The sequence below is a fragment of the Alligator mississippiensis genome, chromosome 1 (assembly GCF_030867095.1).
Source record: "Alligator mississippiensis isolate rAllMis1 chromosome 1, rAllMis1, whole genome shotgun sequence".
NCBI classification, from domain to species: Eukaryota; Metazoa; Chordata; order Crocodylia; family Alligatoridae; genus Alligator; species Alligator mississippiensis.
This window is the reverse complement of record NC_081824.1, coordinates 416,041,471-416,064,809: the sequence shown is the minus strand read 5'-3', so window position 1 is coordinate 416,064,809 and position 23,339 is coordinate 416,041,471. Positions and strand designations below refer to the sequence as shown.

The 23,339-nt window shown below is 48.1% G+C and overlaps 2 protein-coding genes across 3 annotated transcripts in view; one reads left to right on the top strand and one right to left on the bottom strand.

The window, feature by feature from the left end:
• Nucleotides 1-23,339, top strand: part of INTS6 (integrator complex subunit 6) — a 173,127-nt gene that overhangs the window by 141,607 nt on the left and 8,181 nt on the right. The window lies entirely within an intron of this gene.
• Nucleotides 17,595-23,339, bottom strand: part of FAM124A (family with sequence similarity 124 member A) — an 83,707-nt gene continuing 77,962 nt past the window's right edge. For both annotated transcript variants that reach the window (XM_019491371.2, XM_019491372.2), the window contains one exon: nucleotides 17,595-22,042. In XM_019491371.2, coding sequence (XP_019346916.1) covers nucleotides 21,215-22,042 — 828 coding nt within the window. In that variant the 3' untranslated portion in view covers nucleotides 17,595-21,214. The remainder of the gene's footprint in view (nucleotides 22,043-23,339) is intronic.

The following is a 23,339-nucleotide window of genomic DNA, read 5'->3' as shown; positions in this document are numbered from 1 at the left end:
TGGCAGAGCTGGCACATCCACAGGGTCCTGCCTTGGGTAGTGCCAACCTTGAGGCCACATCCTGGCTTCCAACTATGGACTCTTCCCCCGCATGCAGCTGCAGGTCCTGCAGAGCCATGAGAAAGAAGTTGTTTGTGAGTTTGCAACATTTCTCAGATAAGATGCTTTGTACCAGGGGCTGTGTACTGCACGGCCTCAGATTCGAGGCTGGGCATGCATGAGTACCCAGCAGGTCTGTGCGAAGCTTCAGTCTGCGATTTGATTTGGAGAAGTTTTGGCCTGATTTGGAAGCTGAATCTCTGAATCTGAATCAAGTCAGGAGAAGACAAAAAACCTCTGAATCGATTTGGGAAAGATTTGGAGATTTAGAGATTCAGAAGGCAGTTTTTCAGGGGAACAGAAACTGAGAAGAGGGAGGGGGAACAGGGGGGGAAAGACTGACATCTCTAGCTGGTCAGTGACTGTGATCTTTCCCTGAGTCCCCTTCCAATCACAGTGCGCTGGGGGAGGGATATAGAAACAGCATATAAGCCTCTGTCTGCAAGCTTTCTGTGCCTTTTATGAGCTGTTTCTGTCTGAGCAACAGCGTCTGAAAGGAACTGGACTGGATTGGCTTCCTATGTACTCAGTCTCCTGCTAGTTTCTGTTCTTGGAAAGGATTGGATATAGCTTACTAACTAGAATCCCTCTACTTATAGCTATCCAATACATTTCTTTCAATTTATATTTGTTCTTGGGTTTTTCCCCAACACTTTTTAAAAAGAAAGCTATATTTTCCCTGGCAGTGTGATCCATCACTGTGCAGGGAAGTGCATACATTACACACAGACATCATAGAAGAAGAATTCAGATACTATTACAACACAGAAGAAGTCAGACATCCATAGAAGTAGAAGAAGTTATATATAGTTATTAATATTATTAGTTATAGTTGCATACAAACTAAAGACAACATAGAAGAAGTCAGTTAGAGATTCAGATTAACACAACGTAGAAGTCATAGAATCACAGAAGAAGAAGAGATCAGATTATATATAGTTTCATTAGTTATAGTTACAATCAGACTACAGACAACACAGAAGTCAGATAGAGGTTCAGATTAACACAACACAGAAGTCAGAGAGTCATAGAAGAAGAAGAGATATTATTTTAGGTACACACACAACAGTAAACACAACACAGAAGAAGTCAGACACAGTCATACATCAGAGAAAAAAAAGAAGGCATATATTATTAGTTAGTTACACACATGGAGAGAAGAAGAGATATTACAGCTGCACACACACAGACACATTTTCCAGCACAGGAAAGATTAATATGAAGTGTGCTGGAAAGGCAGGTGCCGGGTCTTCTGGCAGGGGAGGGAAAGGGGCTGGAGGGGGTAGGGGGAGAGCTAGAGCTGCAGGTCCCATCCTCCCCGCCCCGCCCTGCCCCAAACATAGACACATCCTCTTTGCTGGCAGCCATGAGTCTTCTGCTGGCAGCATGAGTCTTCTGCTGTCAGTGGAAGCAAGGAGGTGGGAGCAGTCCCTACATGTACACCACCTCCCCTAACTCCAGAAATAGGCACCAGCAGCAGAATGACAGTCTCCTCCACTCCAATTTTATCTTCCAGCAAGAGCCTCCCACTGCCAGAGGAGGAGCTGGATCTGGAACTAGGGCACCTGAGCACCCTAGCTAAAGACATCCTGGGGACCAAGGGGGAGTCTGAGTTTGTGCTTCACACACCTCAAAGTTTCCCTAGAACCATGTCTCCTTGTCAGGAAGGCACCACAGAGGAGGTTTTGGAGGCAAGTGGCTCAGCCGAGTCATCTCCTTCTGTTGTTGCGCCTCTGCCTGCTGAGGAGGGGGATAAGGCAAGATCCCCACCCTCAACCCAGAAGTGTGTGTGTGTGGGGGGGGGGGAGGGGGGGGTTAGTGTAGTGTGGGATCATTCTGAGGTGGCAGATGATCCCAAATATGTTATCTGCCAGCACTGCCGAAGGCAGATCAGCCGGGGCAAGGAGGTGAAACACTTCACCACCATGTTGATGCTGGTGCATCTCAAGAGGCAGCACCCCTTTGCCCTTCTTCCTTCTCAGCCTGGTACCAGTGGGAGAGTGCCCAAAGGGAAGTCCCCCCACTTGCTCCAAAGCCCCTATCCCCCCAAAGCAGAGGTAGGCCACCTTGGAGTGGTGGGGGAAAGCCACAGACAAAGTGGTGTGTGTTGCAAGGGTGAACGAGATCACCAAGAGCACTGGGGAGATGCTTGCTTTGTGTGGTCAGCCCTTCTCCTTAGTTGAGCGGCCAGTGTTCAGGTGGCTCATGGTGCTTGTGGCACTATCTTACCAAGTGCCCACACACACCACCTTCAGCAGGACGGTGGTGCCCTCCCTGTATGAGGCATGCAGGGAGTACTTGAGGGAGTAGCTGCACAAGGCAGGGACACAGGTAGCCTTGCACTTCACCTCCGACATCTGGAGCAGCCGGGGTGGAGATCATGCCTACCTCTCCCTCACAGGAGGCTGGTGCAATCAGTCAGGCTGTTGGTGGGCTCTCCTTTAAGCCAAGGTGATGGATGAGTCCCACATGGCAAGGGAGATCAAGGTGGCCATGAACCGCATGGTACAAGGGTGGCTTGTTGAGCAGGGTGAACTCACCTGCAGGTTCATGGTCACCAAAAATGGGGTCAAGGCGGTCCATGATGCCAACTTTGTTGGCATCTGCAGTGTGGCACACAAACTGCATCTCATAGTCAGGGATGCCTTGGAGGACTGCTGGTGATAGTGCCGTCACTACCACCCAGCTGATTTCAAAATGCAGGAAATTGGCAGGCTACTTCCACTGCAGCATCAAGTCGGGCAAGATGCTGTGGGAGAAACAGGCAGAGCTGAGCATCCCCCAGCACAAAATCATGCAAGACATGGAGACTTGGTGGAACTCCACATACCTGATGCTGGGAAGGCTGGTGGAGCAACAGCAGGCTATCCATGAGATGGCCTTGCTTGGGGAGGTTGGGACCTTTAGCAGAGCTGAGTGGGATACCATCTCCCAGATCTTGGTGGTCCTCAAGCCCTTCCTTGAAGCCACTGAGACCCTCACCACTGGTGATGCCCTGCTTGGTCAGGTGATCCCCATAGTGAGGGAACAAATGGAGAGGTTCCAGGGAATCAGTGTTCCTGGCTGGGGCAAACTGCTGTTACCAGACATGCAGGCACTGGTGAGGTGGCTGAAGGAGGGCATCAGGAGATGGCTGGATCCCTGTGTTCCAGTATGGTCCACATGCTGGTGGGCATGTGCACCCCAAGGGTGAAGGGGAGCATGTGCACCAAAACCCTCAATCACTAAATGCAGGTGCTGGTCAACAGAGTCAGGGAGGCAGAAGGGCAGAGATGAGGGGATGTGGAAAAGGGATCCACTTTCCTATACCAGCACTCTCAGAACCACTGCCAGCCAGTCTCCTCCACTCCAGCTGCTGGCAATGTGGGCCAAGGGCATGGCTTCAGTGTTGGGGTCCAGATACACCAGACCCTAGCATCTGGCAGGTAGCACTGAGACTTCAGTGGCTACTTATCTTGCCAAGGATGTGGAACCGCTGGACTGAGACCCCTTGGCCTACTGAGCAAGCCACAGCCAGATGTGGCAGGATCTGGCTGTGGTTGCCCAGGAACACTTGTCCTGTCCACCAACCAGAGTTCCAAGCGAGAGGGTGTTCAGCATTGCTGAGGATGCAGTGACACCCCATCACACTGCACCTGCTTGGATCCTGGTTTGGCAGAGCAGTTGGTGTTCTTGAAGGTGAACCTCCCATTCTGGGGTTCCCCAACCTCCACCTGCAGACAGAGTGAGCTCTCCGAGCTGGAGGGGGCACTCACTGCATCACCAGCCAGCAAGGGAATTACATGTCCCTGCTGAGCTCTCATGCCAAAATGAACTTGGAGGTATGGGCTGGGACTGTGGGGAAGGAGGAGGCTCCAGGTCCTGGGCATGACCACTAAAACTGCACTCTGCCAGGGTCAGGGAGGCCTGGTGAGACTGGTGGCAGCGTGGCAGCCCCAGGAAATGCCAGGACTGAGGATCCCCCTGGTGAAAGGCAGGTAGGAGGTGCCATAACTTCCAGCTACCGCATGCATGCACACAGTTTTGGCTGGGGATAGCCCAGACCCATCGCGTCTTTGACAGGCCTGAGGCTTGCTGGTTGCAGTGGAGTTGTGAGTCTCCAGATGAGCTCATCTTAGCTGCCTGGGATGCCAGTTTTTGGGTTGAAAACCTTTTGTCAGGCTGAGGAAGCACCTGCAGTTGGGGTGTGTGTGTGCTGTTCCTGGATGGAAGGAATAGTAAAGAAGCCAGAGGCTGGCATGCAATGCAGGCAAGAAAGCCAGTCAGTGAAAATGGAAATTAAGGCGTCAGGGGCTGAGGGACAGGCTGGGGTGGGGGGTGGGGGGGGAAGGGAGATGTAGCAGCTCAGGTAAAAGCGGAGAGGTACCTGGGGAGTCAGATGTCAGGCAGGTTGTAGTGTGTCAGAATTCCACTGTCTATACTGAGTCCACGAGTTTCTGTACCTACTACCTAGGAGGCTGATGAAGTGAAGTTCATAGGCCCGGCTCTGAAAAGTGGTTTGTAAACATCCCCCCCTCTCCCCACCCCAGCCTGTCCCTCAGCCCCTGACACCTTCATTTCCATTTCCACTGACTGGCTTTCTTGCCTGCATTGCGTGCCAGCCTCTGGCTTCTTTACTATTCCTTCCATCCAGGAGCAGCACATGCACACCCCAACTACAGGTGCTTCCTCAGCCTGATGAAGGTTTTTTCAAACTGAAACCTTGCTAAGATATATTTCTGTAAGTATTCAGTTGGTCTGCTAAAAGATACCAAATTAGATTGACCCAAAGGACCTTGTCTACCAGTGCCATGTCCTTAGACCAATACCCCTAGCACCTGACCAGAAAGGCACAGGGCCCTGGGCACATGTAAGCCCCAGGGCTGGGGCTGGCAGGGAGAGCTGTCTGGCAGTTGCTGGAGAAGGAGCTCCTGCAGCAGAGGAAAGAAGGGTTCTGTGACAGTTTGGCTGTCTGAGATGCTGGTGGTGCTACTGTGCTGCTCCTCACTACGTTATTATTTTACCTGTTGTTATTTAAAGTAGTGGACTGGGATGAGGCTATAGGGGAGGAGGAGACCTCATTGAGGCACACTACTGTGTCACGTAGAGGCCCCAGTGCCAGTGAGGCTTGCCTTAACACATACATAGTCACCCATGTCAGGAGTTTTGCTTGTCAGCAGCTTGAGGTGCAGTTTTTGAGAAACCCCTACACCTTTCTTCTTGAAAGCTGGCAGGCGTCATGGCCTCAGCAAGGGCTACCATGCCTGTAGTTTTCACCCTGCTTTACCTTAACACACACAACAAGTTTTGCTTGTCAGTAGATTTGAGGTGCAGTTTCCCAGAAACCCCTGTGCCTATCTCCTTGACACATGGCAGACTTCATGCCTTCAGAAAGGGCTACTGGCCCTGCAATTTTTGCCTGAATCAGCCAAAAAGTGACAAAAAGCTATAGTTATTTCAGTGATTCCCCATTATAGTCTATGGCTGAATCTCTGAATCTCTCCAAATTGGCGCTGAATCTTCCAAAGCTGATTCGACCAAGTCGATTTGGGACAATGATCCAAATCTCTGAATCAAATCACTGTCCTCCAAATTGGCCGAATCCAAATCTGAATCGAATACTTCCCTATTCGCACAGGCCTAGTGCCCAGGGACCATGGTAAGTCATTCAGGCAGGGCCTGGCCCTCAGTCCCCACTCAGTCGCCAGGGGCAGGTGGGCTGCTGGGTGCTGGCCAGAGGCAGCCTGCCTCCCCCGCCCCATTTCCAGGGAAGGCCAGGCCAGGTTCCTAGCAACACCTGCTGCCATGGCTCCAGACTGCAGTGTCCCCTCCCCCACCCCCGCAGGCCAGCCGCTCTCCTGTGCTGCTGCTAAGCCCATGTTGCCTGGGCTTGGGGGGCATGAGGCTCCCAGACAACTGGGATGAGGAACCACCCGTGCTCCCACTCTCCCCTCAGGGGACCTTTCTGGGGAAACACCCCAGGGCCAGTCCCCACCTTGCACCAGTGCTGTGCCCCAAGCATGCAGCTGGTGCACATGTCGTGGGCGCCGTGTGAGGAGCTGCTTGTGTGGATTGGGTGGTACCCAATGCACTACACCAGGGTGAGCAAAATATGGCTCACAGGCCAGATCTGGCCCATGGAGGGGCTTTGTCCAGCCCGTGGCAGGTATCTCCATCCTGTCTGGCCCAGGCATCATCCCACACTGGCGCCTCCTGCCACCTTCTGGGCATGTAGCAGGGCTGGGGCAGCTCCGCACTGGAATGGCTTTCTAGGCAGCCCAGGCATTAGCAGCTGCTGGCCCCAGCCCCACAGTACTGGTGGGGACCTACACGCAGTCCCACCCTATCCCACGCCTGCTGCAGACTCACCTGCTCACACTGAACAACTGCAGCAGCAGCAGTACTGGCAAGGCAGAAGTGTGCTCAGCATAAGGGAAAAGCAGCCTTTCCCCCTCAGTGCTGCCTGGTGCTTCCAGCAGCAGCTCCATGGAGCCCACGCTGGGCTGGCCTGTGTCTCTCCTGTGCTGCCCCCACTGCAGTAGCACCAGAACAAAAACATGCAGAGACACTACTGCTCAGTAATGCTGGTTACTGCACAGTCATTTAGTTATCGATTATGAAAGTACTAAATGACTGTACATTAACAACTGCACAATCCACCACTTGTGTAGACATAGCCAATGTGCTTTAGCTTATTTTAATGCACATGAGATAAATACCATGTTTTTTAGTGACACTTTAATACACATTAAAAAAGGCTAATGTGCATTAAAGTGCATGTATAGATGTGCCCCCAAGTGTAGAATCCAAACCCAGAGTTAGGCAAGTAGGCTCCTCTGCAGTGTCTGGGGTGGGGGTAGGGTTGGCACCTCAGAGCAGGGGCCAAAAGGCCATACATTAGGATGAGGCATTAGGAAATGCAAAATTCAGCTCCTTGCCTGAGCTCCTTTTCTCTGGAGTTTCTGTGCCTGAGTAAGGGCTGCAGAACATTGCTTTTGTCCGCTTGGTATCCTGAGCCATGAGATTAGGCACGTACAGGTTTTTGTTCAAAGAAGTAAGCCAAGCTCACTGTTTTCTTTTTAAGTGCATCCAGAGAAGGAGCGTACTGGGGGACAGGGATGTCAGCCATTTCTCATATAATAGTCTAGTAGCTTAGAGCACTTACCCAAGAAATGGGAACCCAAGGTTTAATTCTCTTCTTAGGCTGAGAGAGTTTAAATCTGTATCCCCCATTTTCCTGGAGTGTCCTGACCACCTGATGAGAAGCTAGTCCACCCCACCAGTTGATGCCATTCCAGTGTGCTTCAAAAAACACATGATTCATGGGGACAAAAAAAGAAAGCACAAAAGAGATCCTAGCTCAGCCAGGAGAGTGAGGGCTAGGTTCTGGTTACTGTTCCCAAGACTATTTCTGTTTTTTTTATCCAATGACTATTTAATGCACAATACACTAAAAGTGATAAAAGCAGACACCAGAAGCCAAGATTTCTCCCTACCCTCTGTGTTGAATGCCCTAATAGTCCAATCCAAACTCACTGAAACCATTGCAAAGGCACCCGGTAATGTTAGTGTATCAGCTACGATTTTGTACCAATAGTTCTAATACAAGAAAAGTTTTGTTTTTCGCACAGCCCTACTAGAGATTACCTCTGTAAGTAAGACCCCTGGCACACATTAGCTTAATAACATGATGCACCTGGGACTGCACCAGTTAACTGGGCACCCAGGTTTCTGCTTGCTAGTGTAGGAGGAGTCTGGGATCATGATTCCAGGCACGATTCCATGATCCCAGATCCCAAAACTGTGCATTCTGCCGCATACATGTGGCATAGCAGGAGGTGTTGATATCATGATCCCAGACTCCCCCTACACTAGCAAGTAGAAACCTGGGTGCCCAGTTAACCGGTGCAGTCCCAGGCTTGGGACTGCCAATCAGGTTATTGTTGATCTCAGCCCTAGGACTGCATCAAAGCAAGTTCCACGCTACAGTGCAGTGCTGGGACTCAGATCACCATCTCTGGGACTGCACTGAGGACAATCCCAGAGCCCTGCCATGCAGCTAGTATCAGGCATCAGGCTGCATGGTGGGGACCCTGCCACACATTCAGTTTAAGGTGTGAGGAAACCAGCCACAAAATAATTACACATATTTTGTGGAATAATTTTGTGGTTTATTTCCTGTTTTCTTGTGCCATTAATTGCATGAACTTGTGGCCAGGTTACTATTTAAGATGCAATTAACCAGGGTAATCACAAGTCAGTGTAATGTCTGCCAGGGGCTTGAGGCTTTGCAGAATTGCAATCATGGCTGTATCTCTAGCAAGATGTTCTAGTGCTACAGCACAGAGAATTAAGGTTTAAATAGCTTGTTCTTGTCACCAGCCATCCCCTACACCAGCCCATTTATTTGAGGCATGTGAATTTTTAGAGTGTACCTACCCAGTGCTTTGTACTCTAGTAGTCCATTAATAGCCACCTTCCTCCTCATACTATGCCTCATGCTTTCTCTCCCATCTTCATCTTACCCTTCCTTTACTCACATACAGCTCCACTCCTTCCTGTCTGTCTTTTAACATGATTTGCTCTCCAAGAGGGCCATCTGCTTGTTATGTTCTTTTAAAATGCTGCTTACTTATGACTTAAAATGATATATATAGATCTATTCACTCATCCCTGCCCCCCCCCCCCCCCCAAGCTTCCTGGCTTCCTTGTGTACTATAGCAATAAGATTCATTTAGATTTTTCACCAGGCAATGCTGCTAAACCTCCTGATAAATTCAGCAGCAGATGCCTGGGGCAAAAAAGAGTTTAATCTTTGCTGCACAGTTGCTTTTTGTCAGGCCAAAGGCTCACCTTCACCACCCAACACAGCTCAGCCACTTATTCACTATCTGGTAGCAGCTGCAGTCAAGCAATTGCTCCAGAAGCAGCAGAGCCAAGCATCCAAGTACAAGATTTGAGTAAGTTTGTATCTTTTGGACCAAAGTAGCAAAGAAAGTCATTAGAACAGCTGGTGGCTGGGAAGAGGGGCAGCTTTCCCATCCACAGGATTTCAAAGCACAATTCCTGAGCGTGTTAAAAGGCATGCTCTTGAACTATGTATGTCAGAGGTAAGTGAAGGGGCAGGCCTTGCTGACATATTGATTAATCATGGAATAGTGCACAGGAATCAACCACAAACAGGCTCATTGTACTAGGCACTATACAGACACAGAGCAGTAGGCAGGCCCTGCCCAAAACAATTCCCAATTTAAATAGACCAGAGAGAAACAAAGAGAGGGAAAACGGTTGAACAAGCAAACAGAATAGGGGCATGGTAGCAGCCAGTGGTTTTGTGTGGTTTCTTTTTGGTGGCCTTTTGTTGGGGGGAGTTGTAGCTAGATGGAAAAACAAGGTAGAATGTGAAATGGAAGGAGATGTGGCAGGGGAGGAAGGAGGAGATATCAAGAACAGCCAGTGAAGTTGTGGGGAAGGTTATGTCTACACAACCATTGCTGGTGCACCGCAATGGGCTCAGTGCAGGCTCTGACATGCACCTGAGAAGCTGGGGAAACACTGGGGTGATTAGTCCATGCTGAACACTTTACTGCTACAGCCATGCTGTGCTGGGTACCTGAGCTAGCTAGTTTAAAGCCAGCTTGGGTCCATCGGCATCACACTGCTGGCATACACAAAAAGAGTGGAGGGAAAGTAGAAGCTGCAAAGATAGAAGAGCCAGAGAAGATCTGGTCAAACCTGTAGAAATGCCATGGCTGGCACGGTTACCACTAGGCCCTACTGCTAGTTCAGCATTTGCTCCTGCTGACCAGTTTCTATAGCAAGGGGCTATTTCCCCCTTGGAATTTCCTTCTTCCCCAGCTCACATGGCTTAGGGGTGGAGGGGCCTTCACTGTCTAATGTACCCCGAGGGGGAGGGGGGCCCAGGGGTTCTGAGAGGTGCTGCCTTTTCCCCGTGGTGCACCCATGCAAGCTGGCTTTAGTAGATTCATGTGCTGCTGTGGGATATCCATTTATCTTGTAATTTTAATTAGCAACACCATCTCCCCTCTCACAAGGTTATAGGAGCAGCTTGCTGCAGGCATCATACTTAACTGGGTAGATAGCCCCCTCAGTGGTGCAGACAAGCCCCTCCCTGCTCTACACAGTTCAGAGGGAATGCCTGGTCAGGCCAGTAAGTGCACCTGTCCTTGCTGTGTCCATCAGTGCAGAAAGATGGCCTGTCTCTTGGATTTGTGCTTGGTGCCTAGAAGGGCAGCAGCGTGGGAACAAGCAAAGGAATCCCATTCCTACCCCTCCTTGTGGGGAAACCACAGAACAACAATTAGAGGAAGGCAGTGGAGCAAAATTAAAGGGAGAGAAGCTGAAGGGCAGAGGCAACATTTTTGTGGACTTACGTGGCACAGAAAGGGAATTGTGGTGAGGAGGCTGAAAGGTAAATTATGCAACCATCTGCTGAGCTTCATAGCCAGGGGCTGATGCTTGTTTTTCTTGTAAAAAAACTAAACATGGAAAATTCACAGTCCTGTCATGTAAAACAATGCTATGCGCTCCTCCACTCCACCAATTTAGCCCCCAATTCTTTCCATGGCTATCATGCACATTCATTGCAGCATGTTAAATGATCCGGATTTTAAGACAAACAAAAAATATATAATTTATCCCCCTGGGTGAACAAGATCCAGAATAATAACAGTTGTATAAAACAGGCCCTTAGTCTTGCCTTGATAAAGCTGATATTCCATTCCTAAAGTATGTGGCTTTCTAGGCATCCTGTCACTCTCAGCACAACTCTATAGAAAGGTGCTTTGAAGTAGGACTGGGTGGATTTAAGACTACAGCAGTGTATTGGCTACATGTAGTGAATTGTCTGTGTACCAGGAAGGCTAAAGCTTTTGTTAAAAAAAAAAAAAAAGAAAGTGAAAGTGTGTGCTATAGCTGCCAGGATATTTATTTAGCTGCAAAAAATTAGATTCAGGACAACCCTTTGTTGCTACAGGTAGAGTGCTATGTTACTAGCAGATATGCAGCTCAATCCCAAGCATGACTTTGAAATTTGAAAATTTATTGCCCTTAGTGTAACATTCTACACGTCCCACCAGACGTGGCACAGGAGCAAGAAAGAACATGTCAGCTCCCAAATCTAAGTCACAGCAGCTTTGGTTTATAAACCAATCAGGCTGCCCTGTCAGTGGCTCAGTGCTTAAAGGATGAACAGGAGGACGGAGTGGCAGAATGCATGCTTATCTCCAGATCTGCAAGCACAGAATAATGAAATGCTGCACTAATACATTGTGACGGCAGCCAGCTCTGGTTTGTACAGCAGTGGAACAATGATTGCCTACTTCTGCTCTTAGAGGCAAATGTCCTCCCACAGCACTTATTTTTAGATAGATCAGTGTTTTTTTGGTGACAAAGGTAGATGTTGAGTTCTCAAATGGTGATAAACAGGTGAAGTGAATGGGAAAAAGTAGCATCTGTCTTCATGGAGGGGTAGGCATGTAGAAAATAACCTAGTGGATCCTGCTTCAGTGATCTAGGGGATCTGTGTAGGTCCCTTCCAGCCCCACAGTTCTGTGATGAATGGTGATGGTTTTGTTGCTGCTGTTTAAACCTTTGCATCACAGTAACATAGTTTTCAAAATAACCACCAGATGGCACTAGCAGCTTTTACACATCCAGTTCAGTTGCATCCCAAGCAAGTAAAGCAGAGTTGGTTATACCCTCTGCAGAAACCTTTATCTCATTATGGATTGCACTAAAATACTTTGCAGACACGGAGGTACCTGAACTCTTGGAGACAGCTATTAGTCTAGACTTGCCATAGGGATTTCCCTAATGGTCACCAAGGTTGGTAGCCATGTTAGTCTGAAGTCAGTTGGAAGGTAGGGCAGGGTGGCACCTTAGGCTATGGACAGAAGGTAGACAAAAACTGGTTTAAGTGATCAGAAACTGATTTGAATCTGTAACAGAACAGAAGTTCAGTGTACACAAACCACTTTCAAAATGGCCAAAACTGGTTCAAGATAAACCTTAGTTACATGTAATATCAGACCTTACTGATTGAGGTCAAACTGGTTTATGGAACTTCTGTCCCAGACCCCTTCCTGGTTCAAGTTAAATCAGAATCCCCCAGCATCCCAGGATGCTTTGCAGCCTTGGGCTGGCCTGTGCTATCTGCTCCGGCAGAGCAAGGTTGGCCCTGCCCTTGTGGTCCCTAGTCAGAGCACCATTGCTGCTCTGGTTAGCAGAGAAGGGGGTAGAGGCAGGGCTGAGGGTGGGAAACCTGGCCCTGGACCACAGGTAGGGTCAGCCTGGTGGGGGCAGATAAGCACCTCATAGGCTTTTCCCTCCACTCACTGCTCCAGTGGAGGGGTCAGGGGTGTGGCCAGATGCCAGCAGGGACCAGCAGTCTGAGGTGGAGGGGGGTGGGAGAAAAGCAGCCCCTGCCTGGCTTTTCCCCACTTGCAGCTCCAGTTAAGGGGGACGAGGGTGTGGTTAGATGCTGGCTCAAGGCCAGCACCCTGAGGTGTAGGGGAGGGAGACCCCAGACCCCAGCTGGGGTTTGCCTGCTGGGGGCAGCTCCTTCTAGGCTTTTGTCCTCCCTTCCACCATAAGCTTGGGGCTGGCAGGCTTACAGGAGAAGGGGGTTGAGCCCCCCCCAAATCAGCCCCTGGTTGATGGTGCAGGCCAGGGAAGGAATTTAAACTCCTTCCCTCTCCACCTCAGTGTGGCAGCCCTGGGCCAGGTTGTGGCTATTCCCCCTTCCCCTCCCCCCCACCCCCCCACTCTCCACTCCAGCAAAGAGAGAGGGAGAAAACCCTAGTGGGGGCTGCCTTTCCCACACCTGCCCCAGTTGAGCAGGGAGTGTGGGGAAGAAGTGTGACAGCCCCTCCCCACAAGCAGACCTCAGCTGGGGTCCTGTGCAGCCACAGAGGAGGTCTAAACCCCACTCCTCCTGCCTCAGCCTCCCAGCCCTGGGCTGGGGCAGAGCCATGCCCCCACTCTTCTCAAGCAAGGGAGGAGGTGGGAAAGCTTGACAGGGGCTGCTCCTCCCCAGGCAAACTCTGGCTGGGGTCTGAGGCCAAGGTGTGGCTTTAAAACTCCCTTCCTCCCTGCCTCAGCATGTGAGCCCCATGTCTGGCCATGGCCATGCCCATGCCCCCTGCTCTCCAATTGAGCAGGGAGGGGACAGAGGCCTGGCAGGGGGTCCCCCCCAAGACCCAGGCTGGGGTTCTGTGCAGCCAGGGAGGGGGGGGAGGGTTAAACCCTGTTCCCTCTCCCTCAGCCTGCCAGCCCTGGGTGGGGCATGGCCATAGACCTTGCTCTTTGTTCAAGCGGGGAAAACAAAACCCTGGCAGGGGCTGCCCACCCCCCTGAGTTGGGGGTTGGGGGCAGAAGCCTGGCAGGAGTTGCCCTCCCCAGGCAGATCTGGGCTGGCATCCCATGCAGCCATGGAGGGGATTTAAACCCCCCTCCCCTCTCAGCCTGTTGGCCCAGGGTTGGGGCCTTCTTTGCCCCCCCACTCTCCACGGGGGTGGAGGGAGGGCAAAGCCTGGCAGGGGCTGCCCCCACCCCAGGCAGACTTGAGCTTGGGTCCCCTGCATGCCAGGGATGGGGTTTAACTCCCCCTCTCCCCTCAGCATGGTGGCCCAGGCTGGAAGCAGGGAGCATGGGGGGATATGCTACATAGTTTAGACAACCCTGTAGACATGTAAGTGGACCTAGATGCTTAAGTGTGATCCTATTCCATCTTACTCAAGTCCATGGAAAACTGATAAAGAATACATAACATGGATGAGTCCTCCTCCTCAATCTAAGGATGAAATGACTGTGTATCACAAAAGTAGATGCATTAATAGATTTTCAGCAGGCTTAAACAACATGGAACAGTATTGCACTTAGGTGTCTAAGTCTACCTAGTGGCCCAACAGTTGGGCCCTCGAGTGCTTGGTTTACTGTAGCAATGTGGTGTCGATGCCTACACAGTCAGATGGGTCACCAATTGGCTGGAGGGCCGTACCCAGAGAGTGGTGGTGGATGGGTCATTTTAGGGGATGTGGGCAGTGTGGTCCTCCAGGGCTCGGTCCTCGGGCTTACACTGTTCAACATCTTCATCAGCAACTTGGACAAGGGAGTGAAAAGTACCTTGTTCAAATTCACAGATGACACTAAGATGTGGGGAGAAGTGGGCACGCTAGAAGGGAGGAACAGGCTGCAATTGGATCTGGACAGGTTACAGGGGTGGGCAGATGAGAATAAAATGGGATTCAATACTGACAAGTGCAGGGTACTGCACCTAGAGAGAAAGAACCAGCAGCATACCTATAGATTGGGGAATTCCCTTCTTGTCAGCACAGAAGCAAAAAAGGATCTCGGAGTCATTATAGACTCCAAGATGAACATGGGCCGCCAATGTGGGGACGCAGTCAGGAAAGTTAACCGCACCTTGTCATGCATCCATAGATGCATCACGTGTAGATCCAAGGAGGTGATCCTCCCCCTCTATATGACATTGGTCAGGCTGCAGTTGGAGTACTGCATTCAGTTCTGGGTGCCGCACTTCAGGAGGGATGTGGACAACATGGAGAGCGTCCAGAGGAGGACCATGATCTGGGGGCAGCAGGGCAGGCCCTAGGAGGAGAGGCTACAGGACCTGAACTGGTTCAACCTTCACAAGAGAAGATGAGAGGGGATCTGGTGGCTGTCTGTAAACTGGCCAAGGGAGACCAGCAGGCAATGGGGGAGTCCCTGTTCCCCCGAGTACTACTGGGAGTAACAAGGAATAACGGCCATAAGTTGACGGAGAGTAGATTCAGGCTAGACATCAGGAGTCACTACTTCACAGTCAGGGTGGCCAGGATCTGGAACCAGCTTCTAAGGGAAGTGGTGCTCGCTCCTACCCTGGGGGTCTTTAAAAGGAGGCTAGATAATTGCCTAGCTGGGGTCGTTTGACCCCAGCACTCTTTCCTGCCCATGGCAAGGGGTCAGACTTGATGATCTGCTCAGGTCCCTTCCGACCCTACCAGCTTTGAAACTAAGTCCATTTCGTTTCCAGCACATCTCACATTGTTAAAGCAGACATCACACCACAGTGCAATGATTTGAACTCAATGGCGTCCAGCCTCTGGGCCATGGGTCTCCTTATGGGTCTGAAAATGTAACAGCGGGGGAGTGGTAGTAGTGTTACTTCCATCTTGCCTGCCACCAAATTTCCAAACTCAGGGGGAACCCTCATGGCTAGATGATGTGGCCCTGTGTGCTAGATCATGCTGGCATGTAGGGTCATTTCCCAGCTGGATCTAGCACATGGGGTTGAATGGCATGTAGGGTTGAGCTGACATGCGACCAGGCCCAGCACACAAGATCTGGCTGTGCACGGTATCAGGCTGGCGTGCGTGGCTGGATCCAGTGTGCAGGGCCAGGTCAGTAAGCCAGACTGCACCCAGGGACTGACCCCTACACCAACCTAGGACTGGATCAGACCTGCAGACAGTCCCCATGCACAGGATTTAGCTAGCAGACTGGCCTGTGCTACTCAACCAGCCCACAGGACCAAAAAGTTGAGCGTCACAGTTCTAATTGAAGAGTTGCTGCAGTGTAAACACTCACGTAAAAAGTTATAATGACAGACAGCAGCAGACATCTACAGTTTTAGGGTATATTTTTAATAAGGCTTGAAGTCACTGTAGATTAGAGCAATAATAATTTTCTAAAGTGCTGGGCACAAGTCCCGAATCCTCTGTAATAATGTCCCAGAAACTCACAGACTGAGTCAAAGATATCCTTGCAGGTCAGCCCTCCCCATCACAAGACCACGAGACAGAGAACCCAATTACACCCTGCTCCTGCTCCCACATAACTTCTTGTTAACCATGACCATTGGACCTCAGACACCAAGGTGTCCACTCTGTGTATCTCCCTCGTTAGCTCTCCGATGAATTGTGCCAGAACAGAGCAGGGAGGGGGCGAACTTTAGCAGAGAGGTAGGAAGAATCTAGAGAAATCATCCTTGTGATCTGAGGGTCTATGCATCCCCTCAGTCACAGAACCAGCAGCTCCAAACAAAAAAATTGCCCCTTGGCATGCCAGAAATCACATGAGAGAGACAGTTCCTATTATCCCTGGGAACCAGCAAGAATTAAGGCCTGAGGCAGAGGCCTTGTCCTGTCTGAGTCAGGCCTTGTCAAAGAGATCCATAGACTAGCAGCCGTCAGCCTTGACTATTTATAAAGCTTTGTAAAGCTGTGTATGTAGGTATGAAGTCATGGACCTTAAACTGTAATTCAGAATACAGCAGCCCAGCCCCACAGCATATACAGATCTTGGTAAAAACATACCACTACAGTGCTCTGCTTTCTTCACTAGTTCCGTGACAAATTAAAAGTTTTGGCCCTTATCTTCAAAGCCTTCTATGGGTACATCCAGATGGCTGTGCATGTGTGGTTTGCGGTGCCACACACGCAGGCATTCGCCACGCTGCTAATTTCCCAGTGTAAAAAAAAAAAACAACCCATGCCAGAAAAAAGTAGGGTGGCACATGTGGCAGCAGCATGTGCTGCCCAAAACATGAGCCAGCCATGCTCCGGCTGCCAGCCAGACTCTGTGTGCCCGAAATCGCTGCTGCTAGAGCTCTGGGAGGGCCCCAGGACCTAGGTGCTGGCCCTAGCCTCCCCTGCCCAACCCACGAAAACTTGCCATGTGCCAGAGTGCACATGCAGGGGCATTCCCTGGGAACAACTAGCAATGGCACAAATAAGTGCTGCTGCTAGTTGTCCCCAGGGAAAGTATATTCCTACTCGTGAGGATGCGCCCTATGGGCATGTCCAGAGGAGCGCAGTCATGAGGTATGTGGCACTGCAAACACATTTGCGCTGCCACATACCGCACAGTCCAGTGTTCTCCTCACTGCAAGGGCATGTTGTCCGACCGTGTGCTGCTCTGGGGTTTTTTTTCTGAGGGTTTTTTTGACCGCAGGATATCCAGGAGTGAAAAAAAAAAAAACTGCAGGAAAAAATATGAAGCAGCACACGCTTGGGTAGCATGCACTGCTGAAAAGTGGAGTGGCCACCCACTAGGCCACCCCTAGACTCCACCTGGCAGGATCGCTGTGGCTACAACCCCGGGAGGCCTCCAGGTTGGGCTGCACAGTGCTGGCCCTGGCCTCTCCTATTGCCCCTGGGGTAACTTGCTGTGCACCAAAGTGTATGTGGCACAGGTGTTCCCTGGGGACAAGTAGCTGCAGCACAAGGTGGACCACTGCTACTTGTCCCGGGGAACCAAACGTCCATGCACGTCCGGACGCACCCTATAAGGCTATCTTGAATTTCTCAACAAGAATCCCTCCTGTTGTGGGATTGTGATTATGACAGCTGCATTGCACTGGACCCATGGAACAGTCATCTTCCACTGTTCAGGACACTGACTCTGAACACAAATCCCAAGTGATCAGGGTAACCAAAAACCTCTGCATATTTAGAGCAGAATGCAAAGTGAACTTCTGCAACAGCACAATATAATACAATTGAATATAAAGCTTTTATTTGCATATATTGTTCAATTCTAGAATATGCTCAATCTCCTAATGATAAATAGATGGGGATAGGGGAAGGTGAGGATGGTGCAGAGGGAGGGAGGTGGGGGTGGAGAGTGAGAGAGAGAGGGAGACTTTACTTTTGTGATGTATATGTTGGACAAAGACCAAAGGTTGAGGACATAAAAGGAAAGTGTTGTTATAATCCAGGTGACAAACTGAGTTGGAATAATGTCTATAGGTTCTAAAAACTTTCATCATAACCTTCAGCTTTAATAGGGTAAAAATAAAAAATGAAAAGGAGAAGTAAGATCTCATCTATAGAGATAAATCTGAATCTAAAATAAGGCACAGGCCTAATAATTAGGGCTGGTTTTATTTCATATTTATTGTATGGATCAGCAGTACCCAGAACTGAAGTGCTCACATCTGACACAGAGTTTATTTTGAAGTCTGAGACAAAGTGATAACAGAGTCTAGTGTGTCTAATAAATGAACACACACAAGCTTAAGTTCAACTAACTTTCGATTTCTAATTATTTAATAGAAGCAAAAAATTCTGGGATGGCAAAGGGAAGAAGGTAAAGGGAAACCTTCATGACAACATTTTCTTATAACACTATTCATAATTTAACAATAAAACAAGTCAGCACAATGCTCATGAACCTTGTGCGTCTCCAGTTCAGGTCCCTTTCTTATGATGGAAAGGGGAATTAATGGAACTTACCTTCATCAGTTCACTCTTCAAAGCTGGCTTTTACTTTTACAGCAAAAAAGGTGTCAGTACAATATTATTGTTATCCCTGACAGAGAGACATTTTGCCATTGCAAATTTGGTTACAAGCACCATGAATTATTCATACAGAAATTAAATCATTAAAACATGAATTTCTAGTTAAACAGGAGTAAACAGCATTGGAGTACTTGGAGAGAGAGAAAAAACCCCCACTGGAGGCAATATCAGTTCTGAGCCTGTTGAAATTAATTTGGCTTCATTCCTGTTATGGTTTGTGCGGTACAGTCTGGAACTTGGATATTCCCATATGCGTGGGTTAGCATATTTGAGCCTAGCAGTTGCTGTTTGGTGAGGACCTTTCTTGTGCTTATCTTGCAGCCTCCCATCATCATCAGTGGTTTCTACAGTGTCATGGCATTGCACTCAGATCTCCTGAATTCCAGTCATAAGGCGCACTGTAGATTAACAGGATTTTCAAAGTCTTCTCCGTTAGCAGCATAAGCCACATTCAAGAGGCTGAATGTTGACATGGTTTCAGGAAATAACAAACATGTCAACCGAAGCTGGTTTTCAGAGAAATTTTTGATTCCATGTATGGATCAATTTTTATTAGCATTATTAAAAATAATTTAGAAGAGATAATTTCCCCCCAAATAAGAAATGCTAGAACTTTTTGACTGGTTTAAGCCAACTCATTTCTGCTGATTGTCATCTCTGGAAGTAACTGCTCTTGGTCAAAATGGTTTGACCAATGGATACATGGTCCTATTTCATCATTTAGCCTTGCACTGATACACAGAGCAGAGTTGAAGCATGGAGTCACACCTATGGGAACTAATTCTTCTCTACATTGTACCTTGCATTGGCATCTGTGAAGTGGCCATAAACTGCTATCACCGTCAGCTGCTGGTGTTTTATACATGGTTTGCCCAGGTGTAAATGACAACATACAGTAACAATGACAGTGGAGAATTAAGCTCATAGCACTACTGTTACCTGTAGCCCTCTGAAGTCAACAGAAAGACTCTTATGGACTTAGAGAATTTGGAGCAGGCCCAGAAGTGGTGCATATACAAATACCATGTCACATCCCTCATTCCTGCTATTTCCACTTCCAGTCATCTCTGAACAGGGCAGTTCACTAAGTCTAGGAGTGAACCTGAATTACTCTGTGAAAAAAATGCTGATATTCCCAATTGCATGTCTGCATCTAGAATAGATTATAGATAATATAAAAAACGAGGATTAAACACAGTTTGTATTCCAAGTGTTTCTGACAACGGGAAGGAAACTTGTAGGTAAGGCTGATGTGCCACTCCCTGTCAATGTGGGGGGAGAAAAAAAAAGACTGACCAGCATGAACAAGGGACAGTGACTTAAGTTGTCTGATCCCTCTTTCAGCCCTGCCCATGAATTCCAGGTCTTTCATGGATTTGGAGAATGACTTTAATTGATATATAATAACTAAATTTGGATTTAATTCACTCAGCCTATATGGGGATGGATTTTTTTTAAAGTATGATTTGTGGGAAGTTATAAACTATGTATTTACTGTGGGGACCAGAATGTAGTTTAGGAGATTATTCCAGTCTTCTTGTGTAACTATTTATTTAGGATGTTTGCTTTGAAAACTGGATATTCTTCTGAGTAATACCAGGTGCTTAGTTTTTCTCCTTTAATGCTGATATACTTGCTTTATCAGAGGGATGACTCTGCAGCTATACTTAACTGTTCTTGTCTATGAATTAAATGTAGATATACATATATATGCACTACCTTAACCTAAGTTCTCTTACTGGCTAGGTCAGGGCAGTAGCCAGTTCCAGTACTGTAACACAGGAAGACATTTTCTGGACATGTGATGCAATTTGAAACGCTTGTTACAGTTACATTTTTTCCTTAAATACCAAAAATAATTAGACCAGAATAGCTTGCCAATACTTTAACTTGAAAGCCCAGAAAGCCCAAACCAGTAAAACTGTACGCATTTTCCCCTCTGGATAAATTAAAAATACAAGTCTGGCTAGAAATGTGTTTTATACAGACACAAATGCTCTTGAGCTAGGACCAGGCATGCTAAACTTCTGTATGAAATGGATTTTTACCTCTAAAATAATAACAGATCCCCAAAATAGGGAGTTGCATTGCAGTCCTAACAATCCATTCTCCTCACATCAGAAAAAAACAATGGGGTGCACTTTGGGGAAGATGCGGAGTAGAGCTACCCTAGATTCCTCTCAGTCCGACTCTTCTAGGGTGGGCATGTGGTGGGTTCCTTCTTCCTGAGGGCATGGATAAGTGGCTTCTCTCCAAATCTGCAGATTCCCAGAGACCAGGAGGTGGCCTGAACTGCTTGGCACTCAACCACTTTGTCTGACTCCACTGGAGCTACTCTACCAGTCTGCCTACCTGATTCTGGAGCCTCTTGGAAGAAGGAAATCAGGCTCTCTGCAAGTGCTTCTCAGAGAAGTTACTGCAGCTCTTAGTTGCATTTTCTTTTCAGTGTCTTTCCAGCTGCTTGCTGGGGAAAGATGGATTACACTCTTGGCACTTCCTTTACCACAGGCTAAAGATCAGTGACAAAACCCCTCATCAGCCTGACCATGGGAAGAACTAAATGCAGACCATCCTATCAGTATGAATCTGGTGGGCACAATCTTACCCTGTATTATTATGCATGTTTCTGAGGCACCCATCACCGTGCTGTGTGGACACCCTTTCTGATATTTAGCACACTTCGGTGCAATACCTTTCCCTCAGCAATGAGCAAGGATGTTTCTTAGCTGCCCAGCTTGCTCAGAAGGTAGAAGTGCACTGCTATAATCCACACATGCATGTATTTACAATGAAGGGTGTAGTACAGAGAAGGCTCAGATGTAGAATTCTTCTTCATTAGCTGGAGGACCTGGCTGCATACCTCCAGGTGGTTTATTGCCATTCAGAGAACAAGGGGTTGTTCTCAGCGACTGTTTGAGCTGGGAGTGAGATGCTAAGGGGGATTCTGGATGTGACATGAAGGAGCCGGAAGACCACTCAGAAAGAGAAGGAAGTGAACCACCAGAAAACTCCAGGGTATTGCACATGAATGAGAGTGGCCTTCCTTTGGAGAGCACCTGTTTGGATTTACTGACCCTTCGCCTTTGGGAGGGAAGAGAAGCTTCCAAATCACTGCAAAATCCATTAAGGGCTGAGTATGCAGAGACCACAGATAGATCTGAAAAGGACAGCTTCATCCCTGTGTCCACATCAGTCTCCAGCACCCCTTCCAGGTCATCTATATTAAGTTTGGGGCTGCACCTCCATGTTTTTAATCTATTTACAGGTGACCCGGTACATAAAATCTGGGATGGTTCACTGAAGTGAAGAAAATCTGAGCCTGGAGAGGAGCTCACTGTGGGCAGGCAGAAGAGAGACTTGCTTCGCTGAAATGACCATGAGGTGCTGGAGACATCATTGGAGATTTGGGTGAAGTCTCCTTGGTCAACATTTTTCAAGTCCTTCTGGGAGGCCCCAAGACCATTTACATGATGTGGCTTGTTTTGACCAGCTCTCTGGGGATGCTCATTATTTTGGTCAGCAGCAGGCCTGGGACTGTGAGGTATGAAGGCTGGCGAAGGAGTGAAGTGGGAGTCCCTTGATGAAGATGGGTACTGAAGCTTGTTCTGCTTAGTAGACTTTGTATAGCAAGTGCGTGTTTGCTGCAGGAGATTAAAAAAAAAAAAAAAAAAAGGGAAAAGGAAAGATGACATTAACACAGAGCTGGCAGTCTGATGATTTTACTGCATGTAACTGTAACACAGATTGTCACTTACTGCATTCACAGTAAACACTTCACTTTAACAATAGAGAGAAAGCACAGTGCCAAATCCCAAATATTTATAAAGGATCATTGGGAGAAAACAAGGATTAATAGTTGTGGAGCCTTAAAACTTCCCCTGTCTTGTAAAGTGACATCTATCAAATGATCATGTCCCTAAAAAAGGCACACACTTCTTGGAGGACAAGGGAAATTGTAAGGAATTATGGTGATAGCAAAGTTTTCTGGTGCATTCTGAGAGTTTTCTAGGTGATATTTTTAAAAGCTATAGTACCATATAGGAAGCTTCAAACCCTGAGCTTAAAAAAGCCTTGGGGAGGCATCTCGGGTTTTTTCTAACTGAACTCAACCTAGCTGTTTACTTTTGGGTACATCTCATCTGACATTCAGTGAAAGAACAACTGATTACTTGGACACTTACTAGTATGTGAAAAAAACAAAAGCCAAGGGAGGTAAAAATCCCTGCAATGTGTGTGTAGAAGCATGGATGAAAACTGGTAGGATTAGAACAGCTGGAGCTAGTCCATCTCACCACATTCTTTATTAACACAAATCAGAGTTTGTTGCAGTTCTGATTTTTAAGATACTGATAGGTTTTACTTAAAAGACAAAATACATCTGGAAGAAACCAATGATTGAAATTCTACCAGTTCAGCAAGCATGGAATGTCTCATATTGCAATTACATTGTTGTTAGAATCACCCATAATCCAAATTCCAGTGGTACTTCCTTTAGTAAAGAAAGCTGAAGGTGAAAAATTCCATTTAACTGGTAAACACTGTTATTATTCTTTCTCCATTTCTTCACTGAGGATGCTGAGAAAATTGCTATGTTCTCTTTTGAAAGCTACATTTTGATCACTACTTAGAGCCCAGCAACTTTATTCTCTCAGTCTCTCTGAAAATTGCCTCACCTTCCATTCTTCTTTCTGACCTTACACCTCCATCGAAGTCACCATCTGTCTCATCTTGTCTAGGAACTAAATCTTCATGTCTATCAATTTCTCCTTTCTCCCCAGCCTTCCAACCTCAATTGTAATATCAGGGCACTAATAGCACTGCTTTCATGAAGAAGCTTGCCTTTGTATCATTAGTCTGAAACACTCCGCTTCTTAATGTCACTTTGAAAAACCACTCACTTCACATCTCTACTCATTTTTAAAAGTAGCTGTACTCCGG